General features: G+C 44.3%; 1 protein-coding gene across 1 annotated transcript in view; it reads right to left on the bottom strand.

Moving 5' to 3' along the window:
* LOC140730155 (uncharacterized) overlaps positions 1–25,189 on the bottom strand; it is a 45,918-nt gene that overhangs the window by 4,700 nt on the left and 16,029 nt on the right. Inside the window, exons 3-9 of the mRNA XM_073050284.1 lie at positions 24,920–25,120; positions 22,645–22,722; positions 21,555–21,656; positions 19,225–19,296; positions 16,660–16,875; positions 13,626–13,703; positions 9,634–9,855 (exon numbers count right to left, since the gene is read on the bottom strand). Coding sequence (XP_072906385.1) covers positions 9,634–9,855; positions 13,626–13,703; positions 16,660–16,875; positions 19,225–19,296; positions 21,555–21,656; positions 22,645–22,722; positions 24,920–25,120 — 969 coding nt within the window. The remainder of the gene's footprint in view (positions 1–9,633; positions 9,856–13,625; positions 13,704–16,659; positions 16,876–19,224; positions 19,297–21,554; positions 21,657–22,644; positions 22,723–24,919; positions 25,121–25,189) is intronic.

The following is a 25,189-nucleotide window of genomic DNA, read 5'->3' as shown; positions in this document are numbered from 1 at the left end:
CAACCAGGGTTTTACAGAGCTACAACATTCTCTCGTGGCTCCTGACCTCCATTCCCCAAATGATGAAGGCCAACACACCGTACACCATCTTAACTACCCTGTCAACATGTGCAGAAACTTTGAGGGATTTATGGACATGGACCCAAAGATCCTTTTGGTGCTCCATACTGCTAAGAATCCTATCATTGACCTTGTACTCAAGGTCAATCTTCCTAACTTTTCCAGATTAATCTCCATCTGCCACTTCTTAGCCAAGCTCTGCATCCTAATGGCATTCTGGTAGTCAATTAGTCATCCCTGCCCAGTCTCTCCTTTCCACACGTTTCACACCTCAGAGTCAAAGATTCATGGAGAAATGTGGCAGAGAGACATTTGTCCTTCGAGTTTTGGCCAACTGCAAACCAGGATTACTCTAATCCTGTCCTGCGCTGTTTAATTCTCACCACATTGTCACTGGCACCCCCAGTTTGTACCCCACACCCACACACCAGGAGTAACTTAAAGTGGCCACTAAGTCTTCCAACCTGCACATTTTTTGGGGTATGCAAAGAATCTGAAGTACCCGGAGTAAACACTCATGGTCACAGGGAGAACATGAAAACTCCACAATGACAGCCTCTGAGGTAAGAATTGATTGAATGTGAGGCAATATCACTAGTGTCTGTCCTCATCTGGCCGAACTGTGCCACTTCATTTCAGCAGACTTTATCATTAACCAGTATATCTCAGCATCCTCCCTTACCAACCAACCAAACACAGCCTACTCTCTCACCAACCAATCCAGACCAGTACACCATCCTTTCAAACAGCCCATCCATCACGCTGTCATACCAACTAGCCCATTCCAGCACATTGTCCTAACAACCAACCTATCCCAACACACTTCTCTTACCAACCAGCCAATCCCAGCACACCATCCTACCAACCATTCCATCCCAGAAACCACCTGACCAACCAGCTCATCCCAGTACACCAACTTACCAACCATCCCATCCCACTCCCTTATCAACCAGCCAATCCCAGCACACCATCCTAACAACCAGCCCATCCCAGCGTTCTTCACTATCAAACAACCCATCACAGTACACTATTGTACCAACCAGCCATCACAGTCCAATCTCCTGCCAACCATCCCATCCTGGTGCACTCCCTTACTAACCAGCCCATCCCAGCACGGTGTCCGTAAGACCATAACACCAGGAGCAGAATTAGCATTTTGGCCTATTGAGTCTACTCTAGCACTTCATCATGGCTGAATCATAGAACACTACAGCACAGGAGCAGGACCTTCACTCATCTAGTCTTTGCCGAATTATTATACTGCCTTGTCTCATCGAACTGCATCTAGACCATAGCCCTCCATTCTTCTCAGATCAATGCACTTATCCAAACTTCTCTGAAGTGTTTGAATTCAAACCTACTTCCGCATCATCCACTGGCAGCTCGTTCTGTATCTTCACTACCCTCTGAATCTCACGTTCCTGCATAACTAGTTCAGCTTTCACCATAACCAACAATTTCTAGTTCTGGTCTCACTCAATCTCGGCGGAAAATGTCTGCTTGCAAAAATCCTATTTATACCCCTCACAATTCAGTAATCCTTGATCAGATCTCCCCTCATTCTACTATGCCCCAGGGATAAAGACCTGATGTAGTCAACCTTTCCCTCTAACTCCGATCCTCAAATCATAGCAAGATCCTTGTAAATGTTCTCTCTTTATGACCCTTTTTACCTATGATGCCACTTTTAAGGATTTATGGATCTGTATTTCCAGATCCCTCTGTTCTGCTGCACTCTTCAGTGTCCAACCGTTCACCGTGCAAGTCCCATCCTGGTCTGTGGTCCCAAAGGGCAACACTTCACACCTGTAAGTGTTAAATTCTATCTGCCATTTTCAACCCATTATCCAGCTGTTAGAGACCCTGTTACAAGCTCCAATAACCTCCTTTGCTGTCCACAACGCCCTCAGTCTTGGTGTCATCAGCAAATTTGCTGATCCAGTTTACCATATCATCACCCAGATCACTGATATAGATGACAAACAACAACAGAACCAGCACTCCACTAGTTCACTAGTCCAAATGTGGGCTGGCCAATGCCTTATGAAGTGTCAGCATTACATCTTTGTTTTATATTCTAGTCCTCTTGAAATGAATGACAGCTTTGCATTTGCTTTCCTTATTATCGACTCAAGCTGCAAGTTAACCTTTAGTGAATCCTGCATGAGGATTTCTGAGTTTGCTCCCTGGTTAGAAAATAATCTGTGCCTTTATTCCTTCTATCAATGTATGTGACCACATACTTCCCTATACTGCATTCCATCTGCCATTTCTCTGCCCATTCTCTGAGTCAGATCTAAATCTTTTTTGCAGACATCCTGCTTCCTCAACACAATCTCCACCAATCTTTGTAACCTCTACAAACTTGGCCACAAAGCCATCAATTCCATCATCCAAATTATTGGCTCATGTACCCTGAAACCTCATCCTTCATAATGGACTCCAACACCTTACCACCTGTTCAAGTCAGGTTAATTGGCCTATGATTTCCTGTCTCAGTCTCACTCCCATTTTAAAGAGTGGAATGACAATTGCAATTCTCCTTTCCTCTGGAATTACTCCAAAATCTAGTGATTCTTGAAAAGTCACCACTAATGCCTTCACAATCTCTTCAGCTACCTCTTTCAGAACCTGGGGTGTAATCCAGGTGAATCAGCTACCTTCAGATCTTTCAGCTTCCCAAACATCTTCTTAGTAATAGCAACTACACTCATTCTCTGCCCCCTGACATTCTTGAATTTTTGGCACACTGCTGGTGTCTTCCACAGTGAAGACCAATGCTGAATACTTATTCAGTTTGTCATAAATTCTTTGTCCCACCACTACTACCTCTCCAGCAGCAGGAGTGCTATTTTCCAGCAGTCCAATATCCCCTCTCACTTTCTCTTTATATATGTGAAAAAACATTTGGTATCCTTTTTATATTACTGGCTAGCTTACCTTCCTATTTCAGCTTTTCTCTCCTTAACGGTTTTTTAGTTGCCTTTGCCTTCTGCTGTTTTTTTTTAGAAAGCATCCCAATGCTAAGATCCGACTAACTTTTTCAATATTAATATGCCCTCTCTTTGGCTTTTATGCTGTCTTTGACTTACTTTGTCAGCCACGGTTGCCTCATCCTCCCTACAGAATACTACTTTGGGATGAATCTATCTTGCACCTTCCAAATTGCTCGTAGAAAATCCAGCCATTGCTGTTCGGCAATTATCCTTGCCAGAGTCTTCTGCTAATCAACTTTGGCCAGCGGCTCTCTCATGCCTCTGTACTTCCCTTTACGTCACTGTAATACTGATACATGTGACTTTAGTTTCTCCCTCTCAAACTGCAAGGTGAATTCTATCATATTATGATCACTGCTTCCTTATGATTTCTTTACCTTAAGCTTACTCATCAAATCTAATCCATTACACAACACTCAATCCGGAATTGCCTTTTCCTGAGTGGCTCAACCACAAACTGCTTTTAAACAGCCTCTTGAAGGCATTCTCCAATCTACCAATATACTGAGATCCCCCATGACTATTGTAACAAGACACTTTTTACATACCTTTTCTATCTCCATTGTAATTGGTATTCCACATCCTGACTACTGTTCAGAGGGCTGTATATAACTCCCATCAGGGCCTTTTTATCCCTGTGATTTCTTAGTTCTACCAAAAAGGATTCCCAATTTTCTGATCCCATGTCACCTCTTTCAAAAGACTTAATTTCATTTTTCACCAATGAAGTCTCCCCACCCATTCTGCCTACCCACCAGTCCTTTCAATATAATGTGTATCCTTGAGTGTTAAGCTCCCAACTATGAGAGAGGAGCTGGCCAAAGTTGACTGGAAGACACTCTCCTTCTCTTTTACTTTCTCCTCACTTTTGTAAACTGTTGAACAGTCGAGCCTCCTAATTAGTTGAGAAACACACTTCATCCAATCCAACTGACTGCAATGTTGCCCCATCAACTGCCCATCTTTCCTCACATTCTCACTCTATGCTATATTTACTTGTATAAAACAAAATGCCCCATCCTCTGCCTTATCATTCTGGTTTCCTTCCTCCTGTCGGACATTGTGGTCTGTAAGGTACTGTAATGTTCTATGTTCCCTAAACCTGTTATCCTTGCCTTTTACTATGATAGGAACTTGAAAACTCTGTACACTTAAAATCTTCACCTTTGGAAGCCTCCCACTTACCAAACATGCCTTTGCAAGAAAACAACCCAACTCAGTCTACCCTTGCCAGGTCTTTTCTGCTGCCATCAAAATTGGCCTTTCTCCCATTCAGTATCTCAAACCAAGCCAAGGACCAGACTGATATTACTGCCCAATTATCCTGAAACTAATGGATCCAAAGTGTTCCCCTACATACAATTCTTGCACCAGACCTGTCTAATTCCCTAATAGGAGAGCCAGTATTGCTGTCTCTTGTTGATGGGACCTCTATACGTAAGGAAATTTTTCCTGAACACATTTGATAAACTCGATCGCATCCAGCTCTTTTATATGTGGGAAGTTAAAATTATCTACTATCACAACTTTATTTTTTTCTTACATCGCTCTGCTATCTACCTACAAATGTGCTCCTGTAAATCCCACTGACTATTGGGTGGTCCATAATATAATCCCATTAATGTGGTCATTCCTTTTCTTATTCCTCAGTTCTACCCATTGGCCTCAGTAGACGTGATTTCCAGCTTGTCCTGTACGTGTACTGCTGTGATATCTTCCCAGATTAGAAATGCCACCCTCTGCTTTCAATCCCTCTCGCTCTATCATATCTAAAACAACAGAACCCCAGAGCAATGAGCTTCCATTTTGTCCCTCCTGTAATCAAGTCTCCCTGATGGCTACAATGTCAAAATTCCACATACTGATCCATGCTCTAAGCTCATCCACCTGACCTATAATATTCCTTGCACTGAAACAGACAAAACACAGTACTTTATTCCCCCATGCTCAACCTTTTTATCCCTGTTTTGGTATGTTGGCCCAACAACATCTTTCCCCATAACCACTCCACTATCAGCTCCGGCATTCTGGTTCCCATCCAGGTGCAGCTCGAGTTTAAACCCTCCTCCCTCCCCACCGATGGAGCAGTGTGAGCAAATGTCCCACAAAGATATTGCTCCTCCTCCAGTTCAGGTGCAAACCATCCTGTTTCTACAGGTTCCACCTTCCCTGGAAGAGAGCCCAATGATTCAAAAATCTGAAGCCCGCCACCCTGCATGATTTCCTTAGCTATGTGTTAAACTCTATTTTCTTGTTTCCTATATCTTCCTACATCTTCCTATTTCTGGCATGGTGAGCAATCCTGAGATCTCAACTCTGGAAATCCTGTCCTTTAACTTAGTCTTAACTCCCTGAACTCACTTTGCCAGAACTCGTGATCATTACTACCTATGTCATTGGTTCTGATGTAGACCATGACCTTTGGCTGCTCACCCATCCATTTAATAATGCTATGGACTTGATCCAAGATACCCCTGACCCTGGCACCTGGGAGACAACATACCAGCTGGGAATCTCATTCTCGTCCACAGGACCTCTTGTCTGTTCCTCTTACCAATGAATCCCCTATCACTCCAGCTTGTCTCTTCTATTCCCTTCCCCTCTGAACCACAAAGCCAGACCGTGCCTCAGTGATCACTGTGGTTTCTTTCTTCTAGGTCATCACTTTCAACAGTATCCAAAGTGGCATTCTTGATAATGAGAGGAACGGCCATAGTGGTACCCTGTACTGGCTGCCTATTCCCTTTCTCCCATCTGATGGTCACCCAGTTACCTGCATCCAGCATTTTAGGTGCAACTACCTCCCTGTATCACTAGTCAATCAACCCTTCAGCCTCCCAAATTATCCAGAATTCTTCCATCTCCAGCTCTAGTTCCCCAATACAATCTGTAAGATGCTGCAACTGGATGTACTTCTTACAGGTGAAGTTGTCGGGGATACTTGAGTTCTCCCTACCTTCCCACATCTGTATGAGGAGCTTTCCATTATTGAGCCTGGCACCCACACAGCTCTAATTGTGAAGAAAGAAGGAAGGAAGGAACTTACAAGACATCTACCTTAGCCTTTGCTTCACTTAATCCTCTCGAATCAAAGCCTTACAATTCCCACTCCAACTCTGTCCACTCAAACAATGACCACTATGCTTAAACTGCAAACCTTTTCATTAACCCTTGCCAAGTCATTTATTATCCCACAATCTCAAGTGCAGTGTATGTCCCAACTGTCCCTGCTCACCTTTTCAAATTTTACTGCCACTATGCATAAGCCCATGGCTCCTCGTTACCTCAAACTTACAGAAGGTCCTGACTAGCCTTGCTTACTTTTTCAAATCTCTCTCCAAAAATGCACAAGCCAACTGCTCCTTACGATCTCAAACACACAGAATGTCCCAGTTGGCCTCCCTTTTTCCAGTCTTGCTCCCACAATGCATAAACCAATGGTTTCTTGCAATCTCAAACATGTGGAAATTTCCTTCTGAACTCCTGTCTCCTGCCTTCACCCTGTAACCTATTTATGCCCTTGAGAATCAAGGATGTTTAAATATAGAACATAGAAACATAGAAAACAAAGAAAACCTACAGCACAACACAGGCCTTTCAGCCTGCAATGCTGTGCCGAACACGGACTTGCTTTAGAAATTACCTCAGGTTACCCATAGCCGTCTATTTTTCTAAGCTCCATGTATCTATCCAGGAGTCTCTTAAAAGACCCCATTGTATCTGCCTCCACCACCGTTGCTGGCAGCCCATTCCACGCACTCACCACTCTCCACATAACAACGTACACCTGCCATCTCCTCTGCACCTACTTCCAAGCACCTTAAAACTGTATTTTCTTGTGTTAGCCATTTCAGCCCTGGGAAAAAGCCTCTGATTATCCACACGATCAATGCCTCTCATCATCTTATATACCTCTATCAGGTCACCTCTCATCCTCTGTCTTTCTAAGGAGAAAAGGCCGAGTTCACTCAACCTATTAGTGTAAGGCAACATCCTTGTAAATCTCCTCTGCACCCTTTCTATAGTTTCCTCATCCTTCCTGTAGTGAGGTGACCAGAATTGAGCACAGTACTCCAAGGGGGGTCTGATCAAGGTCCTGTACAGTTTCAACATTACTTCTTGGCTCTTGAACTCAATCCCACAGTTGATGAAGGGCAATACACCATATGCCTTCTTAACCACACAGCCAACCTGCGCAGCAGCTTTGAGTGTCCCATGGACTCAGACCCCAAGATCTCTCTGACCCTGCACACTGCCAAGAGTCTTACCATTAATACTATATTCTGCCATCATATTTGACCAACCAAAATGAACCATCTTACGCTTATCTGTGTTGAACTCCATCTGCCACTTCTCAGCCCAGTTTTGCATTCTATCACTGTTCCACTGTAACCTCTGACAGCCCTCTACAATATCCACATCACCCCCAAACTTTGTGTCATCAGCAAATTTACTAACCCATCCCTCCACTTCCTCATCCAGGTCATTTATAAAAATCACGAAGAGAGTGGGGTCCCAGAACAGATCCCTGAGGCACACCACTGGTTACCGACTTCCATGCAGAATATGACCCGCTTACAACCACTCTTTGCCTTCTGTGGGCAAGCAAATTCTGGATCTACAAAGCAAGGTCCTCTTGGATCCCATGCCTTTCTCAATAAGCCTTGCACGGGGTAGCTTATCAAATGCCTTGCTGAAATCCATATACACTACATCTACTGCTCTACCTTCATCAATGTGTTTGTCATATTCTCAAAATATATCCAATAACTTTGGCTCAGAGATGTGTGTGACAATGAATTCCACAGAATTAGCACGTTCTGGCTAAAGAAATTCCTCCTCATCTCTTTTCTAAAGGGATTTCTTTGCATTCTGAGGTTGTGCCCTCTGATCCTAGACTCTCCCATGATTGGAAACATCCTCTCCATGTCCACTTCATCTAGGCCTTCAATATTCAGTAAGTTTCAATATGATTCCCCTTCATTCTTCTAAACTCCAGTGAGTACAAGTCCATAGCCAGCAAATACTCTTCATATATTTACCCTTTCATTACTGGGTTCATTCCGATGAACTTCCTCTGAAGCCTTTCCAATGCCAATACATCCTTTCTTAGGTACGAGGCCTAAAACTGTTCATAACACTCCAAATGGGGTCTGAGCAATGCCTTTTATAGCATCAACAGTAAATCCTTGCTTTTAATGTATTGTCATAATCTCAAAACAATGCATTTGCCTTCTTTACTTCTAACTCACCCTGCAAGTTAACTTATGTGGAATCCTGCACTCAGACCCCCAAGTTCTGAATTCACAGCCCATTTAGAAATAGCCTGTGCCTCTATTCCTTCTACCAACTGCATGACAATACACTTTCTGACACTATATTCCATCTGCCGCCGCTTCCTCAGCATTGCCTGCAGAACCACCTCTTTGACTCCTGCCAGTCTGCCAATTTCTGTCCATGCTGGTATCTTTCCTGTAATGCCATGGGCTCTTCTCTTGTTTAGCAGCTTCCTGTGCAGCACCTTGTCAAAGCTCTTCTGATAAACCAAGCAAGCAATAACCACTGACTCTCTTGGCTATTACCTCCCAAAAGAGTTCTAACAGATTTGTCAGGTAAGATTTTCCCTCAAGGAAACCATGCTGACTTTGGACTATTTTATCATGTGCCTCCAAGTGCCACACAACCTCATCCTTAATGATAGACTCTAATATCTCTAAGAACCACTTAAGTCAGGATAACTGGTCTATAATTTCCTGTCTTTTTTCTCCCTCCCTTCTTAAAGAGTGGTGATATTTGGTGTACCCCACCAACCAACTCATCCCAGTTCACTCCCCAACCATCCCAGCACATCCCCCTACTAACCAGCATACCCCAACACATTGTCCTACAGATAGTCTATCCCAGAGCACTCCCCTGACCACAAGCACATCCAAGCACATGCTACTCCTAACCAGCCCACCCCAGCACACTTGGCTACCAAGCAAAACATCCCAGTCTGCTTACCTCCCAACCAACACATCCCAGTAGAGCCCCAACCAACCAACCAACCAACCGACACACTCCTCTACCCAACAACACATCCCAGTATTCTTCTCTACCAACCAGCCCAGCCCAGCGCAATGTCCTGTGAAGCAGCACATCCCAATGCACTCCCTTACCACCAGCTGTCCCAGCATACACCACTACCAACAGATCCCAGCACACCCCTCTAAACCAATAGTCAACACATTCATCCCTTACCCATCATCTTTCCAATGCTCATCAGAACACACAGGAACCCTGCAGAGCCCCTGTGCCGTGGTGCAGAGAATTAAGGAACGGGGTTAAAGGGCCTGAAGAATTCCGTTTGGATAGCATGGTCCCAACTGGCTAAATGGCTTCCTTCACAATCACTCTTAGTATAAGGTATGAAAAAATTACAGTTCTCTGAGTTGGTAAAACCTCTCTATATCTCCACATCAACCAAATCCATTCCCCAACCTTTAATTATAATATCTTTGCTTTGGAGAAAGACATTTCCCATCCCCTCATTAGACCTTCTCACACTGGTTGTGACTGTTCCCATTCCTGTTCCTACCTGCTGCCTCATTGCTGACCATTTGTCGAGAAATCGTGTCGTTTTTATCTCTGGAATCCACAGAGAGTGAGTCTTTTGGCCGCACGTTATTTTGGAAGGAGTTCTGGTCCATGATGTTTCCAGCTGGGCTGTACTGGGCCACCACAAATATCTCCTTGGGACCTACTGCATAAGCAATGCCCATCTGTGTGCTTTCCACCCAGACCATCTGGGTAAACCGACCTGCCAAGGGTGAAACGATTTTAAACTAAAGCACATGCATCTGGAATCATACTTATACACAAGCATTGGCGTGTGCTTTAAAAACATGCGATCTCTCAGAGTCAGGGAGCGTTGACTGTTTTTTTCCTTGTATTTGACTTTCTTTATTCTTGCTTATATGTTTGTATAGTCATTTGTTTGTCTGTAAACCTTCAGTGGATTTTCAGTAATTTGCATTGAGGCTGGCTTTGTAATTTATAGTTACTTTGTAAGCTGGGAATGTCTTGGCAGTGTACGTAAATCAAAGCTGTTCGTTATCAGAGAACTCCCTTATCTACCCAGCTTGAACCAGCTTTCAGTAATATAGACTGACCACAAGGCAAGTTCTTTGTTCTTTCCTTACAGTAGAGTGAGTTGCTTACAGACTGAATTGGTCACCAGCTGCTGTGTTTTATGATCATTCCCTTCTTATGAGCATCTAATAAAATGGCCAAACCAAAAGATGTGTGCCTCATTCTTGACTTCCAAAGAACCTTCTGGACGATGTCATCTCCAGATCCAACAGGAAGGAACACTTATGTCTGAGATGAGAAGTATCTTCACTCGGGCTGGTGGGGTTTTGGAACTCTCTACCCCAGGGGTACCTGAGGCGAAGTCACCGAGTTCATTCAGGACAGAGATCCATAGATTTCTGGACATTTAGGGGAATCGACAGGTATGGGGATAGTGCAAAAATAAGAGATGGCACTGAGGTGAAGGGTCAGGTAGGGCCTTGAATGGTGAAGTGGGCACAAAGGGACACAATAGATAATCCCTCTGCTACTTCCTCACTACGTCTCTGTGAACTTGTAATGGACCAGAGTAAACCATCTGGCATAGTGCATAATGATCAAAGCAGGGTGCATCTTCCCCTCTACTGAACAACCGGGTAACCTGCAAGGAGAGGCAAAGATTATGAAAGGGTTTCTACTCTGATTCAGTGTGTGCATATGTGCTTTGGTGAAATGTACGCCAAACCAAGCTTCACTCAATTTAAAGTTTGCAAACAGCTATCAAAGGAGGAAATGACATCAGTGAAAGAAAGGGAAAACTTTGTTTCTGATTTCAGACCCTGCACTCTGCAGACACGTGGGAGGTTCACGTCCAACCTCTTCCACTGAAGGTCCAGTGACCCAGGCAGGCAGCCAGCTTGTTCCTGAGGCTGCTGCTCCTGGTTTGTTGGCATACAGAGAGCACCTGTAATACCATTAGATTCACACTTCCTTCCCGCTGTGAATGGGGAAGCTGTCTTGCAAGGTGTGTTCTGTGCATTCGAGAGTGTAAGCACACAGTTCAGGTATCTCAAAACGCCAGATAAAGGACGCTGCTGATAAAGTTTATTTTCATGCATTAACTAAAAATTTGCATCACCGTCCGATGATTAGTTTTGCGTCTTATGCTATTGTTGACAGCTTTCATCTAATACAAAAAAAATGGCATTGTTACACAAGTTACAAATCTCTAATTTATAAATGCCCTGATGTTAAAGTTCAAGGTTTTTTCTGTACTTGCAGAGAGTAAAGCAGCCAGCCTAATCAAAGACCCCAGCCACCACAGACATGCCCTTTTCTCCCCTCGGACATTAGATCCAAAAAACACAGATCACCAGACTCTAGGACTGTTTCTATGCCACTGTTATTAGAATATTGTATGGTTCACCAGTTATGGTAAAAGGAACTCTTGACCTCATAATTTATCTCTTTATGATCTTGCATCTTATTGCTTTTCTGCACTGTACTTTCTCTGTAGCTCTTACACTTTATTCTGTGTTTATTTACTTTGTTCTACCTCGATGCACTGTATAATGATTTGATCTGCATGAACAGTATGTAAGTCAAGTTTTACACCGTACCTTGGTACGTGTGACAATAATAAACCAATTCCAATGTCTGTACTGAGCAGGATGCAAATCCAGATATCCTCCAGACTGTTGGGTGAAGTGGAAGCCATGAAATTGAAGGCAAATTATTCAGGGAACTTGGGAAGCAGCAAGAGGCAGATATTAGGAAATTACCAAGGTAGGTAATGGTGTCCCACATGGATCACTGCATTCCCAAATAACTTAAATGATGGGCAAAAAAAAATCATTCAAGTTTAATAGTGACTTATAAGTGATATTTTCAGGAGTATAAGAGGAAATACTAAATAATTAATCAATATTAATGGGTAGAATAAATGGGCACAATTATTCTAAATGAATCTTAATGTTGGAAAATATGAAGTCTTCAACATTGGTATGTACAAGAATATTTTCCAAACTCTGAAAAGTTAATGGCAGCAGTGATCTAAGAGAAAATGGCATTTATAGATATAGATTAAGTTAAGTACTGGTGTCAAGTACTTACAGTACTTGAGTAAGTACTGTACTCAAGCACTACAGTACAGGGAATAGAAGTGATGCTACTGCTGTACAAAGTCTTGGCTAGACTAATCCTAGTCATTTAAGAAGAAGATAAGGCTTTTGACATGAGTGAAGCAGAGACATTTTGCCCCCAAGAGCTGAATTACAAAGAAAGATTACACAAACAGTCTGGCATTCAGTTGACTAAGGGTGATTGAACTGAAATTTCCACGATATGGAGGGAAACTGACAGGTGAAGTCAGTCCACTGGTAGGTGCAAATACAACTGGAGGACTTGTCTGAAAGTTGCAGCTGAGTTTTTCAGGAGTGTTCTTGTACATGCAGAGAGGGTGATATTTGTAACTCCTCCTCACATGACAAGTGATGTTTAACTACATTTAAGACTGTTACAGTAATTTGTTGATAATCAGGGATATTGTGTGGAATTGGAAAGAAAGGGACATGGAGTTAGTCACAGATGAGCCATGATTCCACTAGAGTCTGATTAGGTTTGAATGGTTTAATAGTCTATTCCAATGCCTAAACTTGATTTAAATCACAAATAAATCTGCTTACACATTTCTGCCCATACTTTGCAGATCATAACTTTGTTGAATAAAATATTTTTCTTAGATATGGGTGGTCTGGTCGCTGGCAGTCCAGCCAGAGGCACGACTTCACTTCACGTACTCTATGAAAAGTTGTGTAACTTTGAACAATTATGTTCAATTTTCCCTGATCCATCTCTGCTGTAAGAACAACTCCATCTTTCCTAACCTGCCTGCTGGACTGAAGTCCTTAGGTGAAAAGCAAAAAAAAAACTTGCAGATACTAGAAATCCAAAATTAAAAAGAAACAGGCAATTCTTGAAACACTCAACAGGTCAGTCAGTGTCCATAGAGAGAGAAATGAGTGCATACGTTAAGTCAATGAACTTTCATCAGGGTGCCTTTGTACTTGTAGAGCCATCTTGTACCTGCTTTTTCTTCCATTATCCTGGGGTTCCCCATGAACTTCTATTGTGTGTGAGGTTTGCTCCAAGAGTTGGGCAGTTTCTTACTGTTACATTTCTCAGATTATTACAATGCTTACACCATTAGAAACTTCAACTTGTGCGGTTGCAAAACTGTTACAAACCTCTCTCTTCATGACGTTTCATATCTCTTGGTTTGGGAGTTCCTGTTGTAAAAGCCTTTATGAATATCACAAAGTCCTCTGGCATATCCCTCCCCTCTCCCCAAACCAAAACAAACTGCTGCCTGAATTCAATGTAACACCAGTCTGGAGGTATTCACTCATGCCATTTGTTCATTATATTGCAATGTTTAAGATAAGCTCTCAGCTTGCAAGCTGAAGGGCTTCTGAGTATGAATTCTATTGCTTACCATCAGGTATAAATTTAAATGCTTACATGTCAGTGTGCTGTAACCAGGACTGTTAAAGTTGTAATCATTGATTTCGTTGTACCACGCAGTCACAGGTTCTTTGCCTGATAAGAGACAAAAGACAAACATTCTTGACTGTCAACAATCAGCATGCCACACGTCATGAGGAGACATTGGAGTGTGTGTAACTAGGCCCTTGGCAAGATCCAATAAAAAGAAGTTAGGTTTAAGTGGAGTGGGCATTGTGTGAGTGGGTCAGTGCTAGAGTAGAGAGCTCAGGCTTTGGCTCCTAAAGGCTTTGACAAGGAGAGGCAGGGGCAGAGGATGGAGGTAGACTTATTCATTTAATTTTTGTTTTCCTAATTGCACAGTTAGGTTGGTGGGGATGCTAGACAGGAAAGTGGAATGCTTCTTTTGTAGGGTGTGGAAAGACAGGGAAACTTCAAAATTCCCGACAACAACTCTTGCAAGAAGTGCATCCAGCTGTAGACCCTTACGGATCATGTTAAGGAATTGGAGCTGGAACTGGATGAACTCTGGATGATTCAAAATGCTGAGGTGTTGATCAACAGAACGTACAGAGAGGGAGTTACACCCAAGGTGAAGGGCAGAGGTAGTGTCAGGAGAGGAATGGGGATAGACAGCCTATGCAGAGTACCCTTGTATTTGTTCCCCTCAATTATAGACATCTCCAGTCAACTCCACAGCATTCTTAAGTTGACAGGTGAGCAGCCAGAGCTCGTGGTCCATGTCGGTACCTATGACATGGGTTGGAAGGGTGACAAGGTCCTGAAAAGTGAGTTCAGGGAGATAGGTGCTAATTTAAAGCTGTGACCTCGGGATTGCTACCTGTACCATGTGCTAGTGAGGGCAGAAATAAGAAGATAATAGAGTTTAACAGATAGGTAAGGAGATAATGCAAGGAGGGAGGGCTTCAGATTTTTGGATCATCAAGCTCTCTTCCAGGGAACATGGGACCTGTAGTGGTGGAAAGGTTTATGCTGGAATTGTAGGGTGACTAGTATCCTTGTGGGAAGGTCTTCTGGTGCTGCATGGGGGTGGGGGGGGGAGTGGGACGTTTAATTTAGAGTTGCGGGGGATAGAAACCAAAGTGCCAGAGCAGATATTGGAGTGGTGATAAGCCTACATACAAAGTTAGTTATCGAAAGGTTGTGCATGGTGGGATGAATGTACTGAGGTGTGTATATATATCAGTGCAAGAAGTTCCTGTGTGTATATTTCAATGCAAGTAGATGAGCTTCGGACATGGATCAGCATGTGGAATTATGACACTATAGACATTAGTGAGACTTGGTTGCAGGAAGGCAGGACTTGCAGCTCAATATACCAGGGTTCTGTTGATTTAGACATGATAAAGTAGGATGGATTAAAGAGGGGAGGTGGTATTACCAGTCAGGGAAAAGGTAATGGAGTTGCTCAGACAGGAGCCCATCTACTGAGGCTATATGGGTGGGATTGAGGCATAGGGAAGGGATGACCCGTTAATGAGATGGCACTATAAACCACCCAATAGTTGGGATGTTATGTTAAAGTTGTATAAGACATTGGTGGGCTGATTTTGGAGGATTGTGTGCAGTTCTGGTCACCCACCAATGGGAACTATATCAATAAGATTGAAAGAGTGCAGCGAAAATTTAGAAGGATGTTGCCTAGACTTGAGAACCTGAGTTAGAGGGAAAAGTTGAATAGGTTAGGACTTTATTCCTTACAGCATAAGAGAATGAGGGGAGATTTGATAGAGGTATGCAAATTTATGAGGGGTACAGATAGGGTAAATGCAAGTTGGCTTTTTCCACCAATGTTGGGTGAGACTAGAACTGGAGGTATGGGTTATGGGTGAAAGATGATATGTTTAAGGGGAGCCTTTTTCACTCAGAAGGGGGTGAGAGTGTGGAATAAGCTGCCAGCCGAAATGGTAGATTGGGATTGATTTCAACATTGATGAAAAATTTGGTTTAGTACATGGATGGGAGGGGTATGGAGGGATATGGTTTGGGTGCAGGTTGATGGGACCAGGCAGATGAATAGTTTGGTACAGACTAGATGGGCTGAAGGGCCTGTTTCTGTGCTGTAGTGTTCTATGACTCTAAGATAATGACCATCAAATAACGAGAACTAGATAACAGAATCTGACTAATACATTGCCCTTTAATTCAGTCAGCTGACTCCAAACCTACAAAATGAATCAAAATGACTTTTTTCTCAGAAGCATCTGAGGAGGCTGCATTCCAGGAAGTAATGTACATTTGACAAGTACATTAAGGTCAAGGGGGTAGCTATGGAAAGAGTGGGGGCATTTGGGATCTGTTCTTGGAGCTAGAGGACACGGTTTCTACCTTTACTGAGGAGAATGATATTTTAGGTGAAATCCTGGAACATGTTACCATTGATACAAGAAGTCTTAGTGTAATTAAAATGGATAACTCCCAGAGCCTAATTAGATGTATCACTCTCTCGATTGCTGAAATACTTGATTCTGCATTCTGTATTTTTTTTTTGTACTACCTCAATGACCTGTGGGAATGCATCGATCTGTCTGAATAGTACACAAGACAAGATTTTCCCTGTCCCTTAGTACTGGTGACAATAACAACCCAATTGCAATTTCAGGATTGCTGGGGTCCTATTGGAGATATTTACACTGTCTGCTGGTCACAAGTGAGGTGCCAGATGACTGAGGGATGGCAAATTCGGCTTCTTTATTCCAGAAGTGCAGTGGGGATAAGAGAGGTAGTTACAGGTCATTCCGTCTAATGTCAATGGTAGGTAGTTACTGGAAAAGTTCTAAGGGACAGAATTTGTCTTTGGTTGGAAAGGGAGTATTGCACAGGAATAAGAAGTATGGAGCTCTTCAGAGGAGACCACTAGACCGAGGAAACAAAGTACATTGATGAAGGGACCGTGGTTGCAGAATATCAGACATATTCAGAGGAATTTCTTTCAATCGCTGGTTCTTTGACGACAGGAGTTCAACGGGATGGTAAAGGTTTGGTGAAGGTAAGGAGAGGATAAGTAAAGACAAGAGATGGAAATATACACCTGAAATTTCTGCCGTGGTGCTGGGTGTGGTCCAGATGTTCTCGCCATTCTTGGTCTTGCTGTCCTCTGCCACACCCATGGACGCCAGGTATTCTGCCCACCTCTTGCATTCTTGCCGTAGTTCAAAACTGTATTGAAGCGCAGGCGCGTCGTGCATCACTCTGTAATGATTGTGAGCCTCCAAAGCTTCTGACTCAAACGTGCTCATTTCATTATCTGGAGACAGAACACAGACGTGAATGTAATACAGACTCGAGAGCAGAAGACTCTCAGCTTCTTCAGGTGGGACTTCATCCAAACTGACACAGCTCCAGTTCAATTTACATGGCTATATATGCACAGCATAGTCTCCAATATCTGTTTATGTCTCATGTCCTACATTCATGTAAGGAATTAGATACATTTTGAGGCTTCCCTATATGCTTCTATTGACATCTTTGCTTCCCTCTCTCATGCTAATATTGCCTCATGCAAATTGTTGCCAGAAGCTGTGTGGTAACACCACTCTGACATTTTACTATAAGTACGAGGTGGTGTTGTTGAGGTTAAGACTGGTGGAGTATGCAGTCCAAAACATCAACCTGGCTCTCCACAGATGCTGCCTGACCCACTGAGTCCCTTCAGAAGTTGGTTCTGAGTTGGAGGCAATCAAGTGACCAGCTCTAGATCATTGGGAAAGTGGGCCAAGGAATGGCAAAGGGAATTTTATTCAGACAAATGTGAAGTGTTGCATTTTTGTAAGTTAAGCTAGGGCAGGACCTAAACCAGTAAGTGAGTAAAGAGTGTGGTAGAACAGAGTGACACAAGTAGACAGGGTGGTGAAGAAGATATTTGGCAGTGACCTTCATTGATTAGAGCTCTGAGTACAGGAAATGGGACATCATGCTACAGCTGTACAAGACAATGGCGAGACTGCACTTGGGAGTATTATGTACAGATCTGGTCACCTAATTAAAGGAGGATATCATTAAGCTGAAAAGATTCACCGGGATGTTGCTTGTGCAGGAGAGCTTGAGTTGTAAGGAGAAGCTGGATAATCTGGAGCCTTTTTTTCCCTGGACTACCGGTGTTTGAAAGGTGACCTTATAGATGTATATAAAGCCATGAGGGTGAGTAGTCACAGCCTGTTCCCTAGCACTGAAGAGTCTAAAAATAGAGGCCATAGGTTTAAGGTCAGAGGGGAGAGATTTAAAGGGGTCCAAGGTGCAAGTTTTTCAGGGAGTTCAGTGGGTGTATGGAATGAACTGCCAAAGGAAGCTGCAGAGGATGAAACAATTAAAATGTTTAAAAGACATTTGGACAGGTATGTGGATAGGAAAGTCTTAGAGGGATCTGGCCAAACAAGGAAAATGGTGCTAGATCAGGTAGGCAACTTGATTGGCATGGATGAGTTGGGCTGAAGGGCTGTTTCTGTAACTCTCTGACTGTAATGTTATACTGTTTCACTACTAGAGTACATTCCATAATGTCATCTCAATCACATTTCTTTTACTGAAGTAAGTCATAGTGCAAAGAGTAGTTTCAAAGATAAGGACAAGGCTTCCAAAACCTAAAAGATCTGGTTGGTATGTGTCAATGAGAAAGACAAACAAAAGTATCCAATCATAGACATGAGAGCGTCTGCAGATGCTGGAAATCCAAAGCAACACACACAAAAAGCTGGAGGATCTCAGTAGGTCAGGCAGCTTCTATGGAAATGAATAAACAGTCGACGTTTCGGGCCAAGACCCTTCTTCAGGATTGAAAAGGAAGGGGGAAGATGCCAGAATAAAAGGGTGGTGGAAGGGTGGGTGTGAGGAAGAAAGACAGCTAGAAGGTGATAGGTGAAGTCAGATGGGTGGGAAAGGTCAAGGGCTGGAGAAGAAGGAATCTGATAGGACAGGAGAGTGGACCATGGGAGAAAGGGAAAGAGGAGGAGACATGGGTGGAGGTGATAGGCAGGTGAGAAGAGATAAGAGGCCAGAGTGGAGAACAGAAGGGGGGGAGGGAGGGAATTTTTTTTACCAGAAGGAGAAATCAATATTCATGCTATTGGGTTGGAGACTACCCAATAAAAGATGTTTCTGATTCATATAAGGTATTCTGATACATTAATATTCCTTCAGTTAAAACCCAGGGTACCAAGGAATTATTTTTTCCCTCTGAGTTGAAGGACAAGGTCTTGGTCTATTCTAGGAGATCTGCCATGCGTGGAAAGACCCAAAGCTTTGACTGCACCTTACACAATCAGTGTTGTTGGGAAGTTAGAGACAAGCATTGACAGTGCTGGCAATCTGAATAGCTTGGGCGCCTGGTAAATAAGGAATCTGAATATCCTGAGAAGCTGGAAAAGGATTGACACAGGTAGTCCTGAACAGACAAAATGTAAGCACAAGACATTCAGTTTCCAGAGTGGGATCATGATCTACCTGGACAGCCAGTGCATCCAGACAAGGACAGGGCTAAGAACGGCACCTGTCTAATTAGTCCTAACGATCCACTACAGGGAAGCCAGTTTGTTATCACCGTGAGGTGTACGGAGATGGTGTGGAGAGGGAGGTTGCTCTTCACTTGCGATAGGCTTACCTGCCGCAGCTGCCAGAGCTGCCAGAGCTTCCAATTCCTGTTCCTCTGGCGCGTCCTCGGACAGGGGTGTGGCTGTGAAACACACGGACAAGCAGAGAGAGCTTTATCAGGGGAACGGGCTGGCGGGTAGAGAGCTGTTAGATAGGTGCGCGAGTGAGTAAATGAGAACCAGCCTCGGGGTGCAGGCATTCAGTCCCACAGGCGCTGGCATCCTCCCTCGTCAGCTAGTGAAGAAGGCATACAGGATGAAGAAGATAGTTTATTTAGCCAGATGGTGGTCAATCTGTGGAGATCGTTGCCACAGATGCTGTAGAGGCCAAATCATTGGGTTTATTTATTTATTGAGCTACAGTGTGGAATAGGCCCTTCCTTTTACTCATGTGCTTTATTTTCTGTCTGTCTGTTTCTCTCTTTCAGTATCTCTCTCCAACTTCCCTTGTTTACCTAGTAACCAGATTTTATCTACTGCCTATCCCCAAGGCAACCTGGCCTCATAGTAACAAGGCTTCGTAGCCCATTGCACAACTCCCACCCTCTCCTTAACTTTAAACTGGCCCGTTTATCTCCCTTTGAAATAAATATAACAGTAAAAGGTGGAAATCTGAAATAAAAACAGAAAATGCTGGAAATACTCAGCAGGCCAGGCAGCCCCTGAAAGTGAAGGTCAGGTCTTCGACCTGAAATTTTATTCTAGTCCAAACAAGCCTACTTCCATGCCAGTCTCTACCGTTTCTGTGACTATAGATCAGCAAAATCCCATATAACATGTCCTTCCCACAAAGGGATTGTGACTGCTGGTGAAACTTACCTCCAGGCTAAAGTGATTAAATACTTGTGATTGTCTATGAGAATTATTCAGAAGCATTCTATATTAAAAAGTTACATGCTGTAATCTAATATCTGAGTTAAAAAAAACAAAATAATGAAATATAATTAGAAATGCATTTAAATTAACTTGATTAAATTGAAAAATATCACGAATGACCTTAAAGTTACCCGAGCAACACACACACACACACACACACACAAGATGCTGGAGGAACTCAGCAGGCCAGGCTGCATCTATGGAAAAGAGTACAGTCGACGTTTCGGGTTGAAACCCTTTGGCAGAAAGTTACCCTTTCCTCTCTGACCTACTCTTCTTGTTCCACATGAAGAGATTGTACCCCAGCCTGCGTTATCTCGGTGCTGGTATAGCTGGCAGGTTTCCCTGCGTAGACTGAGCAGTGGTCCTGTCAGAATAAATCTGATTTATCTGGAGGTTCTGAGTACCAGCACATTCAGGTGTTCACTGGGCTCCCAAAATTACAAAGGTAACCGCCTGCAATTCCACTGGCGTGGCCCAGTGGTGGAGCCCCCGCCTCACAGCTTCAGCACTCTGGGTTCAACCCTGACTCCCAGTGCTGCCTTTGTGGAGTCTGCATGTTCTCCCTCTGACTGAGTGGGTTTCCCCTGCGTTAGTACGTTAATTGGATGCTGCAAGCCACCACCAGTGCGGAGTGGGATCTGGGAGCATGGATCAGAGAAGGATTAGTGACAGAGGCTGGTCGATGGTCACTGGCCCAGGTGAACTGAAAGGCCTGGTTGCAGCTTCTCTGTGACACCTCTGACTGGATGATCTTACACTAACGTGTGACCCCCGATGTTTCTTATTAACCTATCGGCCTCAGCTGGAGTGGAAGCCAGAGGCGAGACTGCAAGTATAAAGAGCTGGTGGGTGATAGGTGGATCCAGGTGAGGCCGGTGACAGGTAGATGGGAAAGGGGTGAAGGGAATGGTGACAGAGGCCCGTAGGTGAAAGGTGGAGGCAACGCAGGCCAGAGGTGGTGGAATCTGAAAGGAAAGTAAGGATCTGAAACAAGGGAGATGGGAACAGTGGGTGGAGGGGACCTACTGAGAGGAGAGTCCAGCTGATGGGCAAACGGAAAGGGTGCAGGAGGGGTACAGGTGAAAGAAACAGGATGATGGGGGAGGGGAATGATGTAGACCAGGAGGATAGAGAAAGAGACAGAGGGGTGTAGATAACTAGAAATTGAAGAAATTGACGTTCATGCCCTCAGGTTGTAGATCCAGGTGGAAGATGAGGTGCTGCTCCTCACCCGGGCAAGTGCTAAGGAGCTAAATCTGTGGGAGGCTTTATTAGGAGGAAAGGTGAGAGGTAAGAGGGGGGATGAGGTTTGTATGGAGGTGTTAGTGGGAAGTCTCAGCAGATTGTACGGTGAATCCTCCGAGCTCTGGTTTGGGTGGGGACAACAACATACAACATCCAGGGAATGCCCCGCTCCCCCTCAGCGTACGTCCCCTGTCCGATCGTCAGCAGATTGCCGTACCAACAGGTGTTGTCTTCGGGGTCTTGAGGACTGCTTCAGGCTCTTCATCTTTTTCTTCTGCATCCTCCGCCTCTGGTTTGGCTTGGGGCTCCGGCACGGGCTCTGCAGGAACAGAACGTCCATTGATAACCGTGCACCATTTGCGTGAGGGAGAGGAGTCATACTGGTCAGAGGGTGATGGTTCAGGTTTGACTGTGTGTAGGCAGGCTGGTGGTAGGTGTTGGTGTAGTGTTGTGGGAAAAAAATGAGACCATATTAGTGTGTGGCCGAAATGACGCATGTTTAGCTTGTGTTGGACGGAACGTTGTACTGTTGTCATGGACCATGGCTGAGAGTGAGAGTGAGAGTGAGAGTGTGAGTGTGAGTGTGTGAGAGTGTATGTGTGTGTGTGCGCGTGTGGGGTGATGTGTGCGTGGTGATGTGTGTGTGTGTGTATACGTGGTGATGTGTGTTTGCAGTTGAAGGCATGTCACTGCAGGTTAATATATTACTGAGTTCTGTTCATCCAGGGAAGGGCATGGTCCTGGCTTGTGACATGGAGCAGGAGGAAGTGATTTGATGAATTCAGGACTGAATCCACTCCCTCCTGATGGCCCTGAATAGTCCAGTATAAGGTAGGGTACAGGAATGCGCTATAAATCCCCACGAGATATGAATGAGGTCAGTGCTGATCTGACTTTAGACTTAACTCTATAAACTCAACTGTGGTGTGGACCAAGGCTTTTCCTCAGTCCTCAATACATTCAATAATTCAGTGCTGGGTAGAGAATGCCAACAATTCCCAACCAGGATGAGTGAAGACTGTCCTTCGGTCCAGGGCTCACAAACCGTATGTGCTGTCATCCTTCCCCATGTGAACAATATCCTCCTACCATTCTTACATCACCCCACACTATACTCTGTCTTTATGTCCCAAACTATATTTTACCTCTTTGTGCATCCCTGACAACTTACTTTCCCACCTCTTTGTATTATCAGCAGCCCTGATTGATGTCAGGGACACAGATTGTGAATAGTGGGGGCACCAGTGCTGACCCCTGTGGCCCCCACCACTGACAGTCCCCGTCGACCGGCCCAGCCGAGGCTTTACCTTCAGGTTGTGTCTCGGCCGGAGGAACTTCCTCAGGTTCTGCGGCAAGTGCTTCTGGCTCGGGTTCCGCGTCTGGCACTGGAGAAGATGAAGACACGCACAGGGTCAACCAGACGAAGACTGCATTAAATAAACTAACCACTCACCCACTGCAATGGGGTGGCTACTTTGCCTCAAATATAACACTGAGTTTAAATCTCCCACCCTGTCTTACAACAACTACCCAATTCCATTTAAATGAATTGGAGGATTTTACAATTGTTTATGAATTTCCCATTCGAACCTGGTTTAAGTAAAGGAATTATTTTCACCACCTCTCTTTTAACTCTATTAATGATTAACTCAAACAAGTATTCTCCAGTTTGTCCCTATATCCCACAGTTAAGTTATTTGCTCTTCTCAAGTTAAGGTGAAGACCAATTAATTTCTCAGTGATGGGTCCTCATCCCTTATAAGTGGAAATAGTGTTGACTTTTTCTATCTTCATAATAGAATGGTCCATGAACCCAGAAACACTACCTCATAATTCATCTTTTGCACTATTTACTAATTTTTGTAACTTATAGTAATTTTTATGGATTGCAATGTACTGCTGCTACAAAACTAAACACTTCACGGTTATCCACCAGCCCCCTCAGTGATCAACCTCAAAGCCTTCAAGATTAGGACAACCAGCTCCAGGGAAACGAGGAGTGAATTCCTGGCACCCAGGCACTTGAAAAATGAAACTTCGCTAGAATATATATGCATTGATTTGTGTCTTTAGAAAATGGTGGGTTAACTCCAGCTGCAAGCAACACACATAAATGCTGGAGGAAGCCAGCAGGCCAAGCAGCATCTATGAAAAAGAATCGTTGACATGCTGGGCCGAGACCTTTCATCGGGAGAAAAAAATGAGGAGACAGAGGGGAGGTGAGGAAGAAACACAAGGTGATCGGTGAAACCGGGAGGGGAGGGGGTGAAGTAGAGCAGGGAAGTTGAGTGGTGATAGAGATACAGGGCAGGAGAAGGGGGAATCTGATAGGAGAGGACAGCAATGGAAGGAAGAAAGAGAAGGGAGGGGCAGAGCACCAGAGGGAGGTAATGGGCAGGTAAGGAGATAAGGTGAGAGAGGGAACTGGGATGGTGATTTGAACTCCAGCTAAGAAATAGGCATTGTTAGTCTCGTGAGACCATGGATTTGTGCCTTGGAAGGTTTCCAGGGCGCATGCCTGGGCAGGGTTGTATGGGAGACCGGCAGTTGCCCAAGCTGCAGGCCTTCCCCTCTCCACGCCACCGATGTTGTCCAAGGGAAGGGCACTAGGACCCATGCAGCTTGGCACCGGTGTCGTCACAGAGCAATGTGTGGTTAAGTGCCTTGCTCAAGGACACAACACGCTGCCTCAGCTGAGGCTTGAACCAGTGACCTTCAGATCACTAGACCGATGCCTTATCCACTAGGCCACACAAACACCAGCTACAGCTGAGTAAACAAACTTGTACAAGTTTTTAACTTGTAACCTAAGAACCACTACTGACCCTAACCCACCCCCCCATTCCCCTCACCTGATCTCACCTATCACTTGCTCCTCTCCTCCCCCCCACCTTCTTACTCCAGCTTCTGCGCATGACCATGGACCACTGGAGGAAAAATAACTGAATGGAACGGGCTCTTTTCAGTAAAAGACTCCACACAGAAGGAGATGTTGTGTCAGAAATGAGTTAATAACTCATCAGGGCTGATTGATAAGTTTGTGGCCTAAGTTAGAAAGATGAGTTATTAACTTCAAACTTTCTGCATAATCACTCAAAGAGTTGAACTGCACGTGCATGTAACGAGAGCTGTATAACTCATCTCCTTCTACCTTAGGCCACAAACTTATCAAACACCCATCTGTGGACACTTTCTGGAGGTCCAAGATCCGTATGCTCCACGACCGCTGGACTAAGTGTGTAAATGTAGGAGGGGACTATGCTGAAAAATAAATGTGCTAAGTTTTCTAAAATTGATTCTACCTTAGGCCACAGACTTATCAATCACACCTCGTAGTTTGGAAAATAGGAACCTCTTGTTCTAATTGCCCCATGTGCTTCCGCCCTCTTTTATAAAGAGGATCAAAGCCACCAATTGATTTTGTTTCCCAAGGGAACCACCCTGTTTCAGTGGCCCCAGCTCTTTGATAGGTTCCCACTAACTGGACCATTTGAAGTTAGTTGTTTAAGTTAACGTGATGGGGTTGATCCAGGTAGAACGATCTCTCATCAGTGACCCTGTAGTTCTCATTTTGGTTTCTACCTGCTGTCACGTTCTCAGCTGCAGGCTCTGCTGTTGCCTCAGGAGGGGCTGCGAGGGGCAGAACGTTTTTCTCAAAATACCCCTCGTTGGTGATGTTTCCGGCCGGGGAGTAATGTGCCACCGCTATCGCTGTCTGCCCACTCACCGAGTAAGCAATTGCCATTTCTGTGGTGTCCTTCCAGAGCAGCTGTGTAAAGTGCCCTGACAGAGAGAAAGAGAGAGAAAACAAACAAGCCGATGAACGTGGTGTACTTTGGCGCGTGCATTCAG

This window comes from Hemitrygon akajei, chromosome 7 (assembly GCF_048418815.1).
Source record: "Hemitrygon akajei chromosome 7, sHemAka1.3, whole genome shotgun sequence".
In the NCBI taxonomy this organism is placed as follows: domain Eukaryota; kingdom Metazoa; phylum Chordata; class Chondrichthyes; order Myliobatiformes; family Dasyatidae; genus Hemitrygon; species Hemitrygon akajei.
Note: the sequence above shows the minus strand (reverse complement) of the source record. Positions and strands in the feature narration are given on the sequence as shown.